This window comes from Tursiops truncatus, chromosome 1, assembly GCF_011762595.2.
Source record: "Tursiops truncatus isolate mTurTru1 chromosome 1, mTurTru1.mat.Y, whole genome shotgun sequence".
NCBI lineage: Eukaryota > Metazoa > Chordata > Mammalia > Artiodactyla > Delphinidae > Tursiops > Tursiops truncatus.
The window spans coordinates 26122673-26137877 of record NC_047034.1 but is presented as its reverse complement, the minus strand read 5'-3'; the positions used below and the strand labels follow the sequence as shown (position 1 = coordinate 26137877).

Below are 15205 nucleotides of genomic sequence, written 5' to 3'. Positions count from 1 at the left end.
GTTCGCGAGGGAGACGCGGAGACCCGCCTGGCGCGAGCGAGCACGCAACGTCCTCTCGCAGGGGCGGCGCCGCGCACGTAATATAGCCGCCCCGCCCCTGCGCCGGCTGAGCGCCCGCGCTCGCCCCGCCCCTCCCACGCCTGTTCCCCCCGCTCCCACCCGAGCCGCGGGCCGGGAGCGCGGCGACGCGCACTGCGCTTGCAACTGGGGCCGAGCTAATGGAGGAGGAGGAGGAGGAAACTTCCTTCAGTTAAACCGACCCACTGCAACATTTATCGGCCTTTCCAGCTCTTTGGTGGCAGTACTCGTTTGCTATTTGCCTTCCAGCCCGGAGGCTGCTTCTACCCAAATGCTTTCGGTCCTCAACTTGGCATTTTCAACTCGAATCCGCCACCTTTTCTTCCATTTTAGATTTGTCTTATCTATTTCTCCAGCTATTTGTTTAGAACGCCCTAAAATTTTATTTCAATTTTGATTTGTACAACGCAAGTTGGCAATTACTCTACGCAGGGGATTTTCTTCCGTTTAATATTTGGTTTAATTTTCCTAAGTCCTGCCTTGCGAATTGAATTTTAAACTCGGGAAGGGCCTTCCTTTTGTCTCTCCCATGACCCCTGATGCAGGGTTTGGGAGATAAAAATGCTTGCTTTTGGAATATGCATACTGCAAAGCATATACTTTACAGGCCTTGTCGTGGCACTCCTAGCCAAAGAAGCCTTGTACGCCTCAGAATTGCAATTCTGTGTTTTCTTTACCTACCAGAAAGACGGATCACCTTTAAGATTTATTCTGTCCAGTTTAGGATCTGGTCATCCAGTTATGAAGTCCCCGTAGTTAACAATGAGGATGAGACCCAGCCTGGTCACACACTTTGATTCTATTACTTTTCCTATAGGAATACTTCAGGCCAAATTATGCTGAAACCCTCATAAAAGCTCATGTGATAGAGGTGAACGTCTTAAACCCCAGAGAATCTGCACAGTGGTTTGCCAATGTTCCAGTCTAGTCTATCACTGTTTGGTGGTTTAGCTGTCACAATAATGCTGCCCCAATTTTAATTAGAACTTTGGAAAAATAAGCATGTGAACTTTCTCCCATAGGCTAGTATGATTTAACTGATTAATAAATTTTATTTTTAAAGTTCTTTTCAACAGCTTTTAAAAATCATGTATTTTACCATGCAGTCATATATAAAGATGAAAGTTTAACATTTGTGAAATGATTTGAGTTGAAATTAATGAATTATGTATGGTACTAGTAATTCTCAGTTCAAGTTAATGAAGGTGGAAGGGATAGCACCCAAAATAGGAACTTCTGAATGGTGCCAAAAACTCATTTTAGCCCTTGGTTGTAATGTCCTTGGAGCTTATAAACAGGTGACAAACTGGAATTTGAGCTTTTCAAATTCTTTGCCCTTGTTCAAAATAGGAAGAGAACTACAGGGGGCTTAAATGTTCACAAGCTGGATAATTAGTCCCCTAATGAATCAGAGTTAAATATAGTTATTATGATGGTCATTTAAGTTTATGTGCCCTTAGATATGATTTACAATTTTAAGTATTAGTGATATGAAAACAATTTCTATTTAACTGGAAAAAGCCTATGAAAAATGTATATCTAAATACCGATTTATAACAATTGTTCTTAAATCAGTTGTAATAATAAACATGAAATATAACTTTAGATGGGCATGAGAAAATTCCATGGCTTTGCCTCCAAGACCTTTGTAACCTGGAGATCATCTTCAGTCTGCTCATTTTATGGCCCAGGAAGCTGAGGTCCTCCCCCCACCCCAGGGTTCTTTCATTACACTGGGCCTTCTTAGACAACATTTAACTGAGAAACAGTTTTTGTAAATACTCAAACAGCCATCATCTTAACTGTTTGGCCTTTTTACAAACAGGTGAAATCTACCATTTAACATTTTATTTTACCACTTGAAAGTACAAATAGTGACTTCATTTTAATAATTGTTTTTTCTTCTTATACTTTTAATGCTGTTATGATAGTCCTGTTCTACGGAGACCAGTAAAAGTACAGATCACTCTCTCTAAATTGCTGAGGAACCTATAAGGAACTTGAAATCCCCCCTTTTTGAAATCCTGGAGACTACCAAGAATACAGAGTGGAAAAGGGGGAAAATTAATTCTCAATATCAAAAAATGATTAGTGAATTACCCATGGGTAATAGACCTATGACAGGGCATTAGAGAGTTAGGGTGCTCAGAATATATAGCTCACATTTTGAGGTTGAAGCAAAGGCACATACCTGAATCTGTAGTTTGTCACAATAATTCACTCAGCAAATATTTTTTAGCACCTCTAAGACAAGCGCTAGGAATACAGCAGTGAACTATGTAATTATGCCTTCATTCTCGTAGAGTTAGCCAATAAATAAAATAGAGACGGTAACAAGTACTGCAGGGCAATGTAAAACAGGAGAGGGGCAGGGTGTGCTGCAGTCATGGGATATTTTCAGTTATAAATGGGGTGGTCAGGGAAGCCTAAGAAGTAAGGTAACATTTGAGGTGGAGGGAACAAAAAGTAGGCCTGAGGTGAAAGATAGGCAGGGAGATCGGGCAGGTTAGGGAGAGGAGGGGAGATACAGATTGCCAGCAGCCTTGCCAGTGTTTTTTTAAGGACTTTGGCTTTTGCCTCCAGTGAGAAGGAAGAAACTGAAGGGTTGTTAGTAGTGAAGTGACAGGAACTGACAAGAATGCTAAATTCAATGGGCTCAAGATGGTATTCCATCGGTTCATTATTTTCCATTATTTTCCCACCAAGAGGGAATTCCCTGGCGGTCACAATCAATCCCAATTTAATAAAGGAAGCATGAAACACGCTGAGATACATTATCCCATCTTCTTACGAAAATATGAGAAGTCACGAGTACCTCCAAATTATTAAGTATTAAAAGTACACTTTCATATAGACTAACAGGAAAGCACAATCAGAAGGGAGGATGTTTCAAATTCTGGTTAAAAGTACAAGGTTAAAAATCAGACAGAACTGGGTTGCAGTCCCAGCTAGACCACATAGTGGCTGTGTGATCTTGCGCAATCTATTTATCTCTCTATACCTGAGGGTACTCATGTCTAAAATGATGCCTGCCTCATGAGGTTGTTGGGAAAATTCAGCGAGATAATGTAAACTCTGAGTACAGGGCTGGAAGCACAGTAAGAGCTCAGTATATATTAGTCTTCATTAGCTATGTCGAGCAATTTAATGAACTTAAGAAAATCTAGAGTTGGATTGTTAAATCTTATTTAGGAAATTATAACTATATATACTTTGTAAATTGTCAGTGAATTGTTCATGGTGAGATGTCAGTCTGGGAAAAAGTGAAATGAAGTCTGGATAGGAGAGTGCAGGCTTCACTGCTAGGCCTGGCACTGTCACCGTAACCAGCTGTGTGACCTTTGGCAAATTGCACCATCTCTGGATGTTCGTTTTCTCATCTATAAATGAAGCAGAGCAGACTAGAAGATTTGTAGAGCCTCTGCAGGGAAAACCTTCTATGAGTTTCCTCCTTGCTGACTCCAGACTGTCAATGGAGGAGCACTGTTGAACTTTGAAATACTGGCCATTCATATTCAGGTTTTTACTTGTTACATTCAAAACTTTGCATTAGAGTCTCTAAGCATTTTATAATTAAGTAGTAGACATGAAATTTGAACTAGTGTATTACAGTTTTTGAATTTTAAATGGTACAAAATTCTCCCATTTACTTTAGACTTGGATACCACAACAGGCTAAAAGGTTTAAAGTAAATGATTTCTCCAAAAGCAAACCAGAGTCCCAATGCCATGGCTTGCTGTGCCTCCCGTTACTGCCGCAGTGTCCACACCGGCCCTGCCACCACCACCTGCTCATCTGAAAAATGCTGCCGACGTGGAGTCTGCCTGCCCAGCATCTGCCCACACACGGTTTAGTTACCGGAGCCAACCTGCTATGACAGCTGTCCCCCACCGTGCCGCATTCCTCGGCCCTGTGTGCCCGCCTGCTTCGTGCTCAACTCATCCCAGCCTACCCTAGGCCTGGAGACCCTCAGCCTCACAACCTTCACTCGGCCCTGCTGTGAGCTCTGCATCCCAAGCTGCCGCTGACCGATGACTGCCTCGCTCAGTGCCTGGAGATAACACTGAAGCTATCTATTCAGCATTCACTTGCCTCAGTAGTTTATCAGACATTGAGGCAGACCAGATGGCCTAGATATGCCCAACCTACCTTTCATCTTAATGGAAAGAAAATCAAGAAATTTTAATGGTTATTTGGCTAACCATTTGGTTCATTTGGGCAGGTGAATGTCATCTATTATCAAAAGTATTGATATCTATAAGACCTCAGACTGTTTGTTTGTTTGTTTTTTCTGTCTGCACAGCTTGTGGGATTTTAGTTTCCCGACCAGGGATAGAACCCAGGCCCTCAGCAGTGAGAGGGTAAAGTCATAACCACTGGACCTCCAGGGAATTCCCCAGACCGTATTTTGTTGGTCATGTTGCTTCCTAGATCCCATTCCTTATATTGAGTATTTTCATAGAGGAAAAATAATTTCTTGATGGGTTTTCCAATAAACTTTATTTCTGTGGCAATAAATAAAGTAAATGGTTACTGTTTGAATCATCTCATCTTTGATGTTATGAATCTCTGTCTTCACATAAATTATATAGCTTCTGTAGAATAAGATGTGCCCATTAGAAAGCTGCAGGAAAACTAGAATAATGTAGTTAATAGTAAGATATCAGGGCTTTTCTGATAACTAAAATATTTACCAGGTTAAGACTAATTAACACTTACCAAAACTTATACCGAGGCAGGTTGAGCGATGAGGAGTTTATAGAAAGTGCCCACTGTCACACGCTACTGGTAACTGGCCAGTATCACAGTACCTAATAAGAAAAGGTGAAGAAAATATTTAGACCATTCTGAGCCTAACAGCCAAGAATGAGATGAAAGACTAAAGGGATTATTATCTCATAAACTCTCACCTTCTACTTTCGACATAATTATCTGTCTCGAAGTTAGTCTAAGTTCCTTGAGGGCAAGGAGAGGAACTTGACTTTTCCAGCACCTGCGCCGTGTCTTCCATCAACACCAAGAGGGAATTCCCTGGCGGTCCGGTAGTTAGGACTCCATGCTCTCACTGCCAAGGGCCCGGGTTCAATCCCTGGTCAGGGAACTAAGATCCCACAAGCCTGCAAGCTGTGCAGTGCAGCCAAAAAACAACAAACAATCCCAAAACATTCACCGAGAGCCTGGCACTGCACTGGGGAACAAGATGGGGGCTCCGAAATGAAAATATCCTCTAAAAATGTGTGAACTATACTGCAACCCTGACTTGAACTGAAGGATTTTTGATTGTAAGAGAGAGTTATCAAAAAATCAAGCAGAGGCTGTAATAATAAAGTTTATTCAGCAGAGTCTTCTTGGCATAACACCAGCAAAATAACTAAATAAATAACAAGTAAATTTCTTTGCAAGCTCGGCTTTCCACTTGGCTATTATTATTGTGGACACCATCAGTGAACACCACCAAGGTTCGTCAGTGATCCTAAACTAAACTCTTAGAACTACTGAACAGATTTTTTATGGCCCATAGATTTAATTACATGTCCAAGTCCTCCCCTCTACATTTATAGTGTACTGTACAATTGCTTCCATCTAGTGAAGCAGGATTGTGTTAAAAACGGATTTCATACTCATGTTTAGAGGAGCCAGGCCCAAGGCTGTGTAGTCTATTTCTCTATTTTAATGCTCCATCTTTCCTTATCCATTTCCTTGTTAGATAGTAACAACACAAAGGTAGGGACTTCATATTCTCCATAACTCCAGCGATATTGCCAAGCACCAGATGCTCAACAAATATTTTTTTACTTTATTTAGAAGGTGATATGAGACTATTAAGAAAGTCTTCCAACTCCAGATATAAGTACCATGCAAAAGTATCATCCAGAATCCATCAGTTGACTATGATCTGGAAAAGCACATAGAGATGACACATAGGAGATTATTTACCAGCGTTAACCAATACAGTTGCCACAGGTAGCTATTTAAATTAAAATTAGTTAAAATTAAATAAAATTAAAAATTCAACCACATTCCAAATGTTTCATAGCCATTGGTCTCATACTGGACAATGCAGAATAGAATGTTTCCATCATCACAGAAAGTTCTCTTGGACACTGCTGTTATAGACTGCTTTGAAAGTACAATTTACACCAAGGGACCAGCCCTGGTCTCTATGTGGCTCAACAGCCAGACTATATGGAAAGGAGCTTGCAGTTTGGACATAAATACAAGCTATAACCAGGATGCTATGGGACACTGGTACAGCTACATGGGGATCCAGCCATGTTGACCATTCACTGAGCCACTGTCTATAGGGTTCCCATGGTATAGGTCTGTACACATGCTTGCCCACCCACAAACATTCACACATGCGAAAACAAAACAAAACCTCACATACGCCTTCAAGAAGTCAGTTGTATGACATTTGCAAGTAAGCAGTAATTAGCTAAGATTATCTTATATCATATTCATTATTCTATATACAAAGCTGCCTATCATTTGCAGACCTCTGCCAGATGATAATTAAATAAGTCTTCCATTAAAAGCTGTCAAGATGGGACTTCCCTGGTGGTCCAGTGGTAAAGAATCCTCCTTACAATGCAGGGGGCACAGGTTTGATCCCTGGTCAGGGAAATATGATCCCATATGCCGCAGAGCAACTAAGCCCAGGCGCCACAACTACTGAGCTTGCGCACCTCAGCTAAAGAGCCCGAGTGCTGCAGACTACAGAGCCCATGCGCTCTGGAAGCTATGCACCACAACTACAGAGCCCATGAACCCTGGATCCTGAGTGCCACAACTAGAGAAGAGCCCGTGGGCCTCAACGAAGATCCCACGTGCTGCAACTAAGACCCTATGCAGCCAAAAATAAATAAATAAATGATAAATAAATCTTTTTTTTTAAAAAGCTGTCAAAATAAGTCCTGGGTATGTAATATATAGCATGGTTACTATAGTTAATAATACTGTATTATATATTTGAAAGTTGCTAAGAGAGTAGATCTTAAAAGTTCTCATGACAAGAAAAACGTTTTTTTTTAACTATGCATGGTGATGGATGTTAGCTAGACCTATTGTGGTGATAATTTTGCATACAAATATCAAATATATAAACTAATATCAAATCATTATCATTATGCTGTACATCTGAAACTAAGATAATGTTATATGTCAGTTATATCTCAATTTTTTAAAAAGCTGTCAGGTGTTTAGGGGAAAAAAATCAAACTAAAAGCACCTTCTGCACTGTCTTAATTGCCTAGATACTATGTGTATACTCTGTGTCTATATAACCTTTCCTTCTTTTCACTGCTTTCACTTTGGTCCACCCAAGCACATTTTATTTTTTTAAATTTATTTAATGCATTTATTTATTTCTGGCTGCACTGGGTCTTTGTTGCTGTGCATGGGCTTCCTCTAGTTGTGGCGAGCAGGGGCTACTCTTTGTTGCAGTGCACGGGCTTCTCATTGCAACGCCTTCTCTTGCTGCAGAACATGGGTTATAGGCGCTCAAGCTTCAGGAGTTGTGGCACATGGGCTCAGTAGTTGTGTCTCATGGGCTCAGTAGTTGTAGTGCACAGGCATAGTTGCTCCGCAGGATGTGGGATCTTCCTGGACTAGGGCTCGAACCTGTGGCCCTTGCATTGGCAGGCAGATTCTTAACTACTGTGCCACCAGGGAAGCCCCCAAGCACACTTTAGTTGGGCTATCTTTTAAGTCTGCTGTATTTTGTCCTGATTCATTTATTTGTGATAGCAACTGCCAGTTATTGAGTGCCTGCTATGTACCAGCCACTGTGCTAGGCATTTTATACAAAATATCTCTAATCCTCATAATAATCTCATAAAGTGGGAATTATTAGTCTCAATTTATAGATATGGAAACTGAGAAACAGAGGGATTAAGGAACTTGTCAAGTTTAGTAAGTGGTAAAGCTGAGATATCAATTCAGGGCTGCCTGACTTCCATGCCCAGACTCTTTCCTACACCAGTGGTAGAGTTTCAAAGTCAGAACTGACATGTTCTAATTCCAGCAAGATTTCATAGTGTATAGTATAGGAGAAAGAGACAGCCAACCATTATATTACAAGAGTAGTATATTATGAGAGTGCTACAATAGTGGTGTGTATTCAGTTTGGGAAATGTGTTAGGGGGTTTCTTGTGGGAAAAGGTACTTGAAAAGGTTGACTCTTCAAAATTGAGGAGGTTGAGAGAGAAGGAAGGACATTCCAGGCAGTAGGAACAGCCTCTGCAAATGCACAGAGGTGAGAATCATTGCTATAGCTAGAATTCAGTATGGCTGGAGTATAAAGTTTGGGGGAAGCGGGCATGAGCAAGGGTAGGGGTAAAGGTAGGGAAGGGTTATAGGGAACAAAGAGGCAGATTGAAAAGAACCCAGCCAAGCTAGAAGTTGTAGCTTCATCCACTGATAAAGAGGTGGGGAATGAGGGCACTAAAAAATTTTAATATGAGAAGTGGCATGATCGGGTCCAAATTTTAGAAAGATCATGTAAGGCAGAAGAGTATGGAAAACTCACATGCCTACAGGTTCTAGGCAGGATATATAAATGAATGAAGAGATCCAGGTGTAAGAAAAACTGCAGTCATGATGAGACACGTAAGTGTCACTTGGTCTCAGGTCAGGGGCACCTTGAGAGTGATGAAGATTTCAGAGAACTAGAGCGAAGGACCCTATTTAAAGGGTCCCTTTGACTCTATGACCATGTGGGAACAGGACTCAGGATTGCCAGGTTTCCCATTTTTAAAGGACATGGGAAATCTTCATTTTTCTATGACATCCCCTGAATTTTGGAGCTGGCCAACACTATGCAGGCCAAAAAAACTACGTCTTCATCCATCTGTTTGTAAGCCCTGGCTAGAGAGTCTTGAAGCGAGCGTGGGCGAGAAGACCAGGTAGGAGGTTATTTCAAGTGAGAAGGGATGAAGGTCGCTCTGACAAGGTCAAATGGGTTTGTATAGTCTTGAGAAGGGTAAAGGATCTGTGAAGAAAGATCACTTAAGATTCTGAGGGTTTTTTTAAATGACAGTGATGTTTTTTTGGACTCTGACGTGACCATGCAGTCTTGGTAAATATTGGGTTAATTTTCTAAACAGTGCTGACATGAGAATGGAGATGGAATATTTTGTGGGAGGGGGCACAGTCTTTACTAAGGGGGAGAAGTTGTGCAATGCCTAGCTTTGGGGGCTTTTGGGACAAGTATACATAAAGCATTCAACCTCTAACCCGTTCCTTTCATCCCACTCACCCCAAAAATGGCCACAAACAGATTAAGAGACACATGAATTAAGTCATAGAACCAAAGAAAACCTTAGTAACATGTCAGGCCTGGAAACTTGTTCCAATTCCCTCTACTTATTTATACCACTGAAACAGGGTTAAACTGAATATCCAGGAGAGTTCTGAAGAGTACAGGATCACAACAGGAAATTTGTAATCCAAGGGGAGGTGATGTGTGGGAGGAAAGCCGGCAGCCTTGATAGGTAGAGCTTAACTGTCAAGAGGTGGCCCAGTTACAGGACCACGTGGACAGACAGAGACAGAGACAGAAAATGTATGTATGAGAGTCTTTACAACTTTTTGTTTCTTAGCAAAAAGTAATAATGCTATATTTCCTACGGGTCATCTCCCTGAGTCACTGCCTTAGCTCCATCATCGCATCATTTCTTAATTACTTATCATATATTACACATATAAATATTATATCATTATCTCATCCTCACAGTGATAATGAGATTGTATAAGGCTAGGACTTGCTTATTCTAATCTGTTTAAGATTCAGTATAGGTATCACCTCCTCCAAGAAGACCTTCCTGATTGCCAGCACCAACCCCCCTCACCTTTTACTGTATTAGGTATGCCTCCCTGAAGCTTCCAAAATCTCCAGTGCTATTCTTGCCCCATGGTTTTATGATGATCTGTTTCTGTGTCTGTCTCCTACTGACTGACCGTCTCAAGGGGACACTGCTGTATGTCTAGTTCATTTTATGTTCTTAGATTAGCCTGAGAGGTAAGCATTCAGGACACGTGACATGTGGAATAAATGAGCCTTTGTAGATATGCATAGCTCAGCAAATGGCTATATCCCTCACAAGCCAGGTACCTTAGGCAAAGTTGCTTCCTTCCTTCAACTTCAGTCTCTTAACCTATAAAATGATAATGTCCTTACAGATGGCCAGTAGACACATGAAAAGATGCCCAACATCACTAATCATTAGAGAAATGCAAATCAAAACCACAGTGAGGTATCACCTCACACCAGTCAGAATGGCCATCATTAAAAAGTCTACAAATAACAAATGCTCGAGAGGGTGTGGAGAAAAGGGAACGCTTCTACACTGTTGCTGGGAATATAAATTGGTACAGCCACCATGGAAAACAGTATGGAAGTTCCTCAGAAAACTAAAAATAGAATTACCATATGATCCAACAATCCCACTCCTGGAAGTATACCTAGACAAAACTATAATTCAAAAAGATACATGCACCCCTATGTTCATAGCAGCACTATTCACAATAGCCAAAACATGGAAACAACCTAAATGTCCATCGATGGAGGAATGGATAAAGAAGATGTGGTACATTTATATTACACAATGGAATACTACTCAGCCATAAAAAGAATGAAATAATGCCATTTGCAGCAACATGGATGGAACTAGAGACTATCATACTAAGTGAAGTAAGTCAGAAAGAGAAAGACAAATACCATATGATATCACTTATATGTGGAATCTAAAATATGGCACAAATGAACCTATCTACAAAACAGAAACAGACTCACAGACATAGAGAACAGACTTGTGATTGCCAAGGGTTGGTGGGGGAGGGAGGGAGTGGACTGGGAGTTTGGGGTTGGTAGATGCAAACTACTACATTTAGAATGGATAAACAACAAGGTCCTACTGTATAGCACAGGGAACTATATTCAATATCCTGTGATAAATCATAATGGAAAAGAATATAAAAAAGAATGTATGTATGTGTATAACTGAGTCACTTTGCTGTATAGCAGAAATTAACACATTGTAAATCAACTATACTACAATTAAAAATAAAATAAAATGATAATGTTCTATCTACCCCTGAGAGGTGAAAGTCACGTACATGAAAATACTAAACTATAAAATGTCAATGTATGGTATACATGTAATTATTACTTACTTATGATACATAGACTTTTGGGGAAAAAAGAAGGGGGAAGTTTTTATCTACCTATCTCAATCTGAAATTGAGTGGTAATAACATAGTGTTTCTTGAGTCTTTACGATTTAAGTTTGATAGCTCTGGGAATAAGATCATGGTATTGGCTGGGTTAATAAGCTACCCCTCTTCTGATTGGGTGTTGAGACCACGCTCAGTTCATCTTTCTCCTGGAGTAAAGTCATATTTAAACAAATAGTCCAGAGAGATTCTTGACTCTTGAATGCTTATCTGTGCACAAAGTTCACAAGCACCATTCTTGCTAAAGGAGAAAGATAACCAGGTGCCTTATTCACCTTACTTCTGCGGAAGCATTGTTATTATTGTAAAAAATTAAAATATTAAAACTGATAAGGCACTAAAAAAAAGAGTGCAGTGCTTTCAAATGTGAACACAAAGTCACCGACTGCCCATCCAGTGGTGACGAATTAGCTTGCCATCCACCTGGGATAGATATTGAGGCACTGTCGGCTAAGAGCAGCAGAATCTAGCGGTGCAGAACGGAGTTTCACCTCAGAGGTGCTTACCTTGTCCATGTTTTCCCCTCCAGAAACTGAAATTCTGAACCTGGCCTTTATTACATAAATAGCAGAGCAGGCCAGCAGTCCTACAACCGATGAGTTTGAAGCAAATTCACTCTCAAATTACGATGGATAATTTTGCCTAGGCAAGCTAATTAAGCACTTTGTAAACAGAATCTTAATTTACATTTGTCCAGGAGGAACTGAGGGAATTGACACAAATCCCCAAGTTGAGAGATGGCGGCCAGTTATGTTTTAGGCTCACACTTTGTGGGTATCTGAAAAGTGATATGATTTTTTCCCAACCTAGGGGAGGTTTGTTGGGGTGCAAAATGAAACTAATTTCTAGTTTTATCTTTCATCAGACCTTGAGTCAGGTTATATCGTTTACTTAAATGTGAATTCCCAGAACAGGAACTTTCAAACACAAGTACAGAAAGATTCTACAATGTAAAAACTAGTAGTTTTTCTATCACAGGTGTTCAAAGTTAGCAGCACTTGCCATCAGCATGATAATACAGAGCTGCAGGGAGTGAATCATTCATTTACAATTCACAAGGATGGTGAATCTTTTTAAGGCTCGGCTTAAAGCACTTGAGCGGCTTACCGCTGCCCTGGAGATAGAGCGGGGAACCCTCCCGGGCCCTACAGGAGGTGGCTCTTGCTGCCTCTGCAGTCTTACCTTGGGTTTCTCCGTACTTCATGAGCCCGGCGGGACCCATCTGTTCCCAGGGCCAGCCTCGGTGTCCTTCCCTGTGCTGGGAAAACTCTTGGTCTGGCTAACCCCACTCAAGTTTCAGGTCTCAACGTAATCCTGATGCCCTGGCCAAGTTCTATCCTCCAGGCTGAGCTTTATCCCCCATGGCGGTCACACCTCCCTTGTCCTAACGCTTGTTTGTAATACAGACCTACCTCAAAGGAGCGCTGCCAATGCAAAAGGTCCGCTGAGTGGGGAGCGATGTTAGCCCCCCACCTGTTGGTACTGTCCTGCTAGTCTCCTTCCCTCGATTGTATCTGCGGGAGTGCAGAACACATCTGTCCTGTTCATTCTGTAACACAGACCTCCCACAATGAGGAGAATCGGGCTGAATTATAGGTGCTCAATAAATATTTTTTGAATGAAGGAATACATAAAAATCTGTTGAATGGGGGGATGGGGAGTTATCGTTTAACGGGTACAGGGTTTACGTTTGAGATGAAAAACTTCTGGAGATGGATGGGGGTGATGGTTGTACAACATTGTGAATTGTGTTTAATGTCACTGAACACCTAAAAACGGTCAACTGGTAAATTTTATGTTGTGCATATTCAACCACAATAAAACATTTTGTTGAATGAATGCATCAGTAGTTAAGTATTTTGAAGCAGGTCCTATCCATCTCTAATATTTCAATTCGATAAATATTCATAGAGTGCCTGCTACAGGTAACATAAATGTGCACTCTTGGACTTATTTAATAGTTTGTGAAATACACTCAAAATTCAAACCAGCCACCCCTTGTATGTAAAACATGCTTTCACTAGATAGACTGGTCATATTTATCTTTGTATTCCAAGCAGCTAGCAGCACTTAATATGTGCTCAATTAATGTCTCCTAATTCAAAAATAGGACATTGACAGTAACATAGTGTTGGTTTAGGGTTTTCCCTGGGACCAAATGCTTCCACCAACAGAATCTCATATTATCATAGAGGCTCCTTCACTCTTACCTTTTCTTCTCTTTTCGCTTTCCTTCACAGCCTTCATGTTAACAGCCATCCCTTCCTGAATTTTATTGCCGGAATCAACACAGCTTTCGCAGTTTCTTTATCCTTGTTTTACCAACTATTTTCAACTGTTCATCTCTAGCTCTCATTCCCACATGTCCAAACAAATTTTACTATTTTATACCTTCAACAAAGTCCAAGTCCTGGGAAAGAGTTACACTTGACTCTGGGGTAGAAGACACATTACTGGGATAAGGACAGCTTACCAGAAGGTAGATTGGGCTCTGTACCCTAGAATCCTGAGAACCCCCTACCCATTAAAAAATCTTTTGAGCATCCTTGAGAGTTAATATTACATATTTCACTTCAAAAAGGAATCACACATTGTTTGTACATAATCTGAAGTTTGCATGATGGTCATGTTTTCTGGTTTCCTCCATAGTTTTCCACTGAATAAATGTCAGTCTTTTTATAATGTAAGGAAGTAGATGAGAAGATACTGTATAATGAAAGGAAACATTATAAAGAAAAGGGAACATCGAAAGTATGAGGTTAATCAGAGTAATAAATAATAATCTGGTTTTCAAGGTCTAACGTCAGTGTTACCACCAGGAGCAAAGTCTTGCATAGACCCTGGCTTTCGATAACAAACAAAATGGAAAGAAATAGAGAGATGACAATAGTTAGATTAGAAGCTAGAGATCTCATTTGACTTCCACCTACCTGATTCCTTTGACACGTGGGCAAAGTTTCCATCCTAATATTCCTAATAGATGCAATATAGCAGAGTGGTTCAGGGCACAGAATTGAGCCAGGCTGCTAGAGGTCGAACCCTTTTCCATTTCTTACTAGCTTTATGCGGGGAAGCAAATTTCTTAACCTTTCCATGCCTGTTTCCTCATCTTTTTTTTTTGGCCTCACAGCTTGCAGGATCTCTTCCTGACCAGGGATTGAACCTGGGCCACAGGAGTGAAAGCCCAGAATCCTAACCACTAAGCTACCAGGGAGCTCCCAGTTTCCTCATCTATGAAATGAGAATAATAAGAGGCATTTATAAAGTTGTCTTTCTTTCTTTCTTTGGCTGCGCCATGTGGCATATGGGGATCTTAGTTCCCTGACCAGGGATCAAACCCGTGAACCCTGCAATGGAAGCGCGGAGCCCTAACCACTGGATCTCCAGGGAATTCCCTCATAGAGGTTTTTTTTGTTTTTTTTTTAATAAATTTACTTTATTTATTTATTTTTGGCTGCAACGGGTCTTCGTTGCTGTGTGTGGGCTTTCTCTAGTTGTGGTGAGTGGGGGCTACTCTTCCTTGAGGTGCAAAGGCTTCTCGTTGCGGTGGCTTCTCGTCGCGGAGCACGGGCTCTAGCACGCAGGCTCAGTAGTTGTGGCTTGCGGTCTCTAGAGCACAGGCTCAGTAGTTGTGGCGCACGGGCTTAGTTGCTCCGCAGCATGGGGGATCTTCCCGGACCGGAGCACGAACCCGTGTCCCCTGCATCAGCAGGTGGACTCTCAACCACTGCGCCACCAGGGAAGCCCCCTCATAGAGGTTTTATGAGCATTAGATAAAGAAATATTTGCAAAGCACTTAAAACAATGGTAGGCTTGTATTAAGTATTATATCAATGTTTGATAAACAAATAAAATCACAAATATAGTTAATTCACACCTTAGCACCTTATAGCTT

The 15205-nt window shown here is 41.1% G+C and overlaps 1 protein-coding gene across 1 annotated transcript; it reads left to right on the top strand.

Annotated features, from left to right (window-relative positions):
• The first annotated feature begins 61 nt into the window (after positions 1 to 61).
• On the top strand, positions 62 to 5473 carry LOC109547504 (keratin-associated protein 3-3-like). The gene is given in 1 exon segment (XM_019920398.3): positions 62 to 5473. A coding segment is annotated over 1 exon segment (336 nt). The 5' UTR covers positions 62 to 3770; the 3' UTR covers positions 4107 to 5473.
• Positions 5474 to 15205: the final 9732 nt, after the last annotated feature.